General features: G+C 37.2%; 1 protein-coding gene across 20 annotated transcripts in view; it reads right to left on the bottom strand.

The window, feature by feature from the left end:
- Positions 1-223: 223 nt before the first annotated feature.
- Positions 224-7712, bottom strand: part of KCNMA1 (potassium calcium-activated channel subfamily M alpha 1) — a 731255-nt gene continuing 723766 nt past the window's right edge. For 5 of the 20 annotated variants that reach the window (XM_073686045.1, XM_073686038.1, XM_073686051.1 and 2 more), the window contains one exon: positions 226-7155. In XM_073686045.1, coding sequence (XP_073542146.1) covers positions 7001-7155 — 155 coding nt within the window. In that variant the 3' untranslated portion in view covers positions 226-7000. Of the gene's footprint in view, positions 7156-7712 lie in introns of all 20 variants that reach the window. The other 15 variants (XM_073686055.1, XM_073686054.1, XM_073686057.1 and 12 more) reach the window with 9 other exon arrangements.

The following is a 7712-nucleotide window of genomic DNA, read 5'->3' as shown; positions in this document are numbered from 1 at the left end:
CTGAAAAACAATTCCAGATTTATTGTATTCTGTTCATGCCGTATTAGAGTATGATGACCAAAAAAGAAAAGATTTTTTTTAAGTCATTATTTTGTGCAAAAGTAGCAAAACATAAAACAAATATATAAATTTTGGTATTGTCATATTCCTATCAACCAACTTAGGTAAAGGATGTTTAAAAAATAAACAAAATCTACAATTGCTGTTTTTTTTGTTCATTTTGTATTAAAAAGTTATGAAAAAGTTGCTTAAATGGCACCAATGAAAACTACAACCTGTCATTAAAAAATAAGTCCTCATATAGCTCTGCTGACAGAAAATTGTGAAACTCATGGTTCTCAGAATATGGGACAAAAAATATTTTTTTTTTTCAAAGAGTGTATTTATTGTACAAAAATATTCAAACATAAATAAAACTGTATAAATTTAGTATCGCCAACACTTCTTTTCTGCTGCACAGCAAATTTAAAACACAAAAAAACAATGGCAGAATTGCTGTTTTGTTTATATTCCTCCTTATAAAGAGTTAAAATAAAGGTTTGTTAGTAAATTATATGTACCCCAAAATTATGCCCCAACAAATTCAGCTCATCCCAAAAAAAATAAGCCCTCATATGATTATATCGTAATGTGACAATAAATTAGAGAAAAAATTGGTTTGTCATAAAGTTCAAAAGTAGTTTTCGCGGGAAGAGATTAAAAAAAGACCAGTTTCATCAATTGTGACTATTTCAGTATTATTTTACACATGTTCCACTAAAATGTCAAAAATGTCAGGTGTACATAAAAAAGGGGACTGGAACTCTTTGTGAGAAAATGTTCAACTTTTTGAAAAGTCTCAGCAAAAAAATTGTTACAAAAATGAATCGGGCCCACAGCGCAGTGCACAGAGTGAAAAGGCGCTCGGAAAATTTAAGTGAGACTAAACCGAAGCATGAATGAAGAAGACTCAAAAGTATTCAGCTGTGGCCTACACTTATATTTTTTTGATTTTTATGGACTATGATTCCTTTAGAAACTGTATGTAGTGTCAGACTTGCTATCTTTACAAGTATGAATATTCTTATTTCTAGATTGTGTAAAATTGAAACTACCTTTTCTGACCTGGTAATTTCTCTGCAAAATACAATCTTACATAGTTACATATAGATGTAGTGGAGCTTGCTCTTGAATAGATCAGTATGCAGTTCCTCTATTCACCATCACCTTCAACATTTTCTGTTCCTTACCTTGAAAGTATCTTGCAAGGTTCAATGTGACAGTTGCCCCTGTTACCTTGTGGTTTCTTGTGGAATTTCATGGTTGCATATAGGGTATGTCTACCCCTAACAATAGGTGAGCCGACCAGATTATCCCAGACATACAGCAGATTTTTCTGCTGGCATTTACAGCAGATCCTACCCTGCCCCAGAAGCTGCTGGCAGACATAAAAACTGCCCTTGTTGCCCATAGAAATCAATTACACTGCAGTTTTCCAAAAGGCTTTTCGAAAGTTTTTAGCTAGGGCTTTGCACACATAGATTTCCAGAACTCCCGGAAAAGTTACCAAATCGACCAGATACCACCAAAATCTTCCAGAAAGCAGTGCTTCCTGAACGTTTTTTTGTGCAGGACACCGGGATACTCAATCATACCATGTAGCTCCAATGTCCCCAACAACATATTGAGGAGGTGTGACGGAGGCTTGGAGCAAGCTTAAAGTGGATTTATCAACAGATTTAACTCTACAAACTGTGTAAGGAGCTGTCAATCAGTCTAGGGGGGCCATGAGAATAAGTTAAACTCTCATAAATTATTATACAGCCAGGATGACATGGATATTGAAAGTAAATACAATGTTCTCATCACATCCAAGATCTATTTAGTAATGAATGCCGTTTGTATTGTGAACGTTGGTGACAGATCTGCTTAACTGATCTTTTGTTCATAGGGTTTCCTTAAGGTCATGTTCCCATGTGCGGGACCAACGTTTTTTTTTTTTGCATGTGTCTGCACCAAAAAACACAACAGCGATCTGCTCTTATTACTGTACTTTTTAATAATTTTTTGATGCATTTTCTTTTTTGTGTGTTTTTGCTGCACATTTGATCCAGTATTTTTAAGTTTATTTTTCATGCAGAAAGGCTGGGATTCTGCACTTTAAAACACAATAGTATTTTTGCCCTATAGGCTTTTATGGGGAGTCTGAAAAAATGCATGTAAAACACACAAAAATTGTAGAGTTTAACAACACCTTTACATGTTCAGTGGGCCAGACATTTCAACAAATCAGCCTAAAAAATGTATGTAAACATACATAAAAAATGCACAGTTTAAAGGGAACCTGACAGTTCCTCCATGCCCTCCAACCCACCAGCATTTGTATATTTGTATAGTCTGCCCATTTTTTACATACAAAACGGGCAGAGTTTTTAATAAATCAAATCTACTTTCTTTGAACTGTTAAAAACAGCAGAAAAAATGCAGAGGAAATAATGCAACATTTATGCCATGTGGAAAGACCGCCTAAAAGTTGCCAAGTATGCTTTAGAAGTACTGTACATCATGAACATCAACTGACCCATAAATGCTATCTGAAGCCTAAAGCCATATTCACATTGTCGTGTGTCACAGTCCGAGTACAGTATGAGATACAAGGATAGAAACTAACCAAAGTATGTGTTGAACCTTATAGTCCTCAAAGTACCCCCTTTTACTCTGATGACAGCTTTACACCCCCTTGTCATTCTCTTAAGTGGTTTCATCAGATTGTCACTTGGAATGGCTTTCCAACAGTCTAAGGCTATGTTCACACATCTGTGTGACACATCCTAGTGCATTGTTTTTTTCTCAGACAACACCTAGACCCATAGAGTCTCATATTAGGAAGACAGACTTTATACTTTACATTTACATCCTAGTTTCATCCATTTTAACTGATTGTTGACAGTCAATGGATAAGAAACGGTCAGACAGTTTGCCTGCTTCAGTGGAATAAAAAGGATGAGAAAAAAACTTATGCGATTAGGATGACACCTGAGAAAAAATTGTTACATTTCTTTCAGATGGTAACATTCACATGATGGGTGAATCTAGCCTAAGTTCATTCCCAGAGGTGCTGAGCACTTGTTGGCTGTGTTGCCTTCACTTTGTGGTCAAACTCATTCCAAACCATCTCAATTAGATTGAAGGTCAGGTGATTGTGGAGGCCATGTCATCTCCATCCCTCTCCTTCTTGAGAGGCCATGTCATCTCCATCCCTCTCCTTCTTGATCACATAGCCCTTACATAGCCTAGAGGTATTGTGGGCCATTGTCATGTTGCAACACAAATGATGGTCCTACCAAGTGCAAATCAGATGGGATGGCATATGGTAAGTCTGCCTTGCATTTGGAATAATTCATCAACAGTGTCACCAGCAAAGCACCCCACACAATCGCACCTCCCCCTCCATGAATCACGATGGGTACCTAACATGTAAAAATTATCTGCTCACCTTTTCTGGCTTACAGCCAATGAAAACACAAGTCATTATCTCAGTAAATTAGAATACTTTATAACAATAGCTTGAAAACTGTTTTTAAAATTCGAAATGTTGGCCTACTGAAATGTATGTTGAGTAAATGCTCTCCATACTTGGTCTGGGCTCCTTTTGCATCAAATTTTGCTTCAATGTGGCGTGGCATGGAGGGCACTGCTGAGGTGTTATGGAAGCCCAGGTTGCGGTGATAGCAGCCTTCAGCTCGTCTGCATTGTCGGGTCTGGTGTCTCTCATCTTCCTCTTGACAATACCCCATAGATTCTCTATGGGGTTAAGATCAGTCGAGTTTTCTGGCCAATCAAGCACAGTGATACTGTTGCTTTTAAACCAGGTATTGGTACTTTTGGCAGTGTGGACAGGTGCCAAGTCCTGCTGGAGAATGAAATTTCCATCTCCAAAAAGCTTGTCAGCAGAGGGAAGCATGAAGTGCTCTAAAATTTCCTGGTAGACGACTGCGCTGACTTTGGTCTTGATAAAACACAGTGGACCAACACCAGCAGATGACATGGCTCCCCAAACCGTCACTGATGGTGGAAACGTCACACTAGACCTCAAGCAGCTTGGATTGTGTGCCTCTCCACTCTTCCTCCAGACTCTGGGACCTTGATTTCCAAATGAAAATTGGAACTCTGAGACCTTGTGGAGTGTGTCAATGACTGCCTTCTGGACATCTGTCAAGTCAACAGTCTTCCCCATTATTGTGGAGCCTACTGAAACAGACTAAGGGACCTTTTTAAATGCTTAGGAAGCCTTTGCAGGTGTTTTGTGTTAATTATTTTAATTTACTAAGATAATGACTTTTGTGTTTTCATTGGCTGTAAGCCATAATCATCAACATTAACAGAAATAAACACTGGAAAAAGATCACTCTGTTTGTAATGACTCTATATAATATATGAGTTTCACTTTTTGTATTGAAGAACTGAAATAAATTAACTTTTTGATGATATTCTAATTTTGTGAGATGCACTTGTATATGACCTCAATGTCTTAAAATAATGATGCAATGTCATTTCTGTATACTCAGCAGAGTGATTGTTTCCATATTCTGACTTAGATCAGTTGTGGAATAGGGCTCAGCACTGTGTGGAGCTGTGTACCAGCGCCGCCTCTGCAAAATACTCCAGATGGTCGCAAATACTTTGTGAAGTTCGGTGATTCCACAAATGAACTCTTTGTGAAGCATGCCTGCTCATTAGAAGCCATTCCAAGTGATACCTGATGAAGATGCTTTAGAGAATAGTAAGGGAGTGTAAAGCTGTCGACGGAGTAAGGCTAAATTCACATGAGCATATAAAAAATCGTTGAACATTGATGCAGAAAAAATGGACAAGTTTTCATCTGTACTGACATTTATATGACATTCTTTTTTTCTTACATCAGCAGTTATTTAAATTTCCAAGAAAACATACAGTTTCCTGTGTTAAAGAATTGCAATGTGTCCATAAAAATTGGCTGTTATAGAGTTGATTCATATAGGATCTGATTTTTTTTTGCGCACCCATTCACTTAAATAAGCTAGTCTCTCATCCAGAATACAGAAGAGAAAAGTGCATGCTGCAGTTTTTTTCAGGTGGACTGAACAGCCCAATTGAATAACATTGGTGCGGGTGCTGTCAGTTTTTTCCATGGCCTGTAGTCAGACGGAAACTACAGTCGTGTGAATTTAGTCTAAAAAAATGGTAGTTTGAGTAATCTAAGATTTACCATATATTCTAATTTGTTTCACACGTGTTTTTTTTTACTCCTTGTTTCCATATTTGTTACATTGTGGTTTTGCTGCATTCAGTCTAAATCTACAATGTGCACATTCCAATAAGAAAAAGTAAAACCACAGTATGAACAGGTGTGTCCAAACTTTTGACTGGTACAGTATAGAAGGCTGTTGTGTTCGAGTCAGTAGAAACATGGACAGCCCATGCCAATTAGTCAATCAGCATGACACCAGCAGTCCAGCCCTATAAACAGGAGGAGAAACTGCTGCTCTGTTGACAGGTAGTAGCTGAATCTCTGGCCGGAGTGGTCAATGACCGGCGCTGGGTACAGCAGACAGTAGCATGTGTTAGCAACTACATGCCTTTTTTTAAAAAGTCCCAAATATCCCCTTTAAATAAGTTGTCGAGAAATATGACAGAGATAACTTAGGGTACAACTAGGTTAGCCCAGATTTGGAATATCTGAAGTAATGGGGTTAAGATCTTGAGTGGTCCAATGGCACAGCCAATCATAGGGATACAATAGACGGGGTTCAGTTCTTGCAGGTGCACTTCTGCTGCTCACTAGGGGTCATAAAGTTCAGACCTCCACCTGTCAAACATTTCATGGAATATCCTATGATATAAATCACAAAAGCTACTATAGGTAAGAGAAGCTGAATTAAAAATTGTCATTAAATAATTATAGAATTGATTTTTTTAATCATCTTTTACCTATATGATGTGGAATATTATTCTAATTGCACAAGTAGCCTTGTATGAATTGAGAACAAAACACAACACTCAAAGGTTAGAACTGTTGTCTTGAAGCACTGTGGTCCAGGGTTTGATTCTGACCAAAGACAACATCATGTGTGGTGACCAAAGACAATATGTTCCCGTGTCTGTGCTTGTTTCCTCCCATATTTCAAAAAAATATACTAGCAGCTTGAAATCGATAGAAGTGTTTGTACCTCTAATGTAGGTAAATTAGATTGTGAAGCCTCCAGTGAACATATTGGTGCTATTAGAGTAGCAGTTAATAAATAAATGAGAGTAACAAGAATATTTTGGTCAACAAATTAAAATTCATGAAAACTCACTAGTCGTTGCTGTGCCCTTTAGGTTGGTATTATACCAAGACTTTATATGAAGAAGCAGTTTGTGACCTTCCTTAAAAATAATAGTTAGATACAATAAGGAAAAAAAAGCAAGATAAAATAAGCAATTTCAATAAAGAGTATCCAAATCTTTTACAATACTTTGTGGCAGAAGCATGAGACAGAATTCAAGACAATGACTATCTTATCTTTCAATGGCAAGAAGACCCTGCAGAGCATTGAGTGTGGCGAAAACTTCAGGAGAGGCTTGCTTGGTCTTCTGGCAGGAAAAGTATTAACTGTCCTTCATGAAAGTAATAGTTTGACACAAAAACTTTCCCATACAAATGGCTGTTTTTTCATCCTGAATCCTGGATTTTTGGGCAAAGACTTGACAAAAAATATATATTTATATATATATATATTTTCTTTCTAATGAATAAAAATAATTTAAAACACTAGAGGCTATACATGACTATATAGGTGCAGTTCATTTATAAATGAAATATTTTACATTTGCTTCTTTCAGTCTCTGTATGTGTGCTCCATACAGGCCTGTTGAGCGCCGTCACTTCTCCAATCTCTGGAACGCTTGCAAGTGAGGTGTTGTTTTACAAGCCTAAATATGTCTTCAAGTTCCGTGAATAGGTCTTTGTAATTATTTGCTTTATAAGTTTATTTTTGAGTCAACATTCATCTTCAACCTCTCGGATTGGCGGTATCAAGCTGCTCGTCGATTTGTATTGATTAATCTGATTAGCCATGTGTGTGCTCATTGGCTTTATCTGAATGTTTCTGGGGTAAGCGTTTTCCATTTCATCTGTATACCATTTCTTTTCTGCTGTGGAGCAAAATTAAGGAATACAAAAGGGGAAAGCAGGAGAGGAAGGGCAGCAGAAGCAAAAAAGAGAATAGATATTGTGAAAGGATGAAAGGAAATGTAACAGCAGTACATTTTCATTTGCCAGAATGAAAATGATACATGTTGAATATGAGAATTTGGAAGGGCAATATTGGGTGTAGATAGATGATGCAAAAAGAAGTCATTAATAAAAATAAAAGTAGCAATTTGGCCCAAAGTTGGAAAAGAAGCATTGGGGGTTAGTAGCAGTGAAGAGGAGTGTAGGCAAGAAGCAGAATGAAAGGGTGGGTTTTTAGGAAAGACAAAATGGGAGAAAAGGAAATAGGCATAGTTAGTGCTGGAAGCCAAATAACTGAACAACCTTAAAACAGAGATGAAAACATGGCTAAAATAAAAATAGAACTAAAAGAAAGATAGAACGGCAGTGATGGGAAACCAGCAGGTAAATATTTAGTTCATCCTAAAGCAGTATAAGTGTATAGTATGTGATTCATGTTGATCTATCCTTTGTACCGACCATAAGTCTATGAGTGCTG

The sequence above is a fragment of the Phyllobates terribilis genome, unplaced genomic scaffold (assembly GCF_046119375.1).
Source record: "Phyllobates terribilis strain yellow unplaced genomic scaffold, ASM4611937v1 Scaffold_5__5_contigs__length_657084704, whole genome shotgun sequence".
NCBI classification, from domain to species: Eukaryota; Metazoa; Chordata; class Amphibia; order Anura; family Dendrobatidae; genus Phyllobates; species Phyllobates terribilis.
Note: the sequence above shows the minus strand (reverse complement) of the source record. Positions and strands in the feature narration are given on the sequence as shown.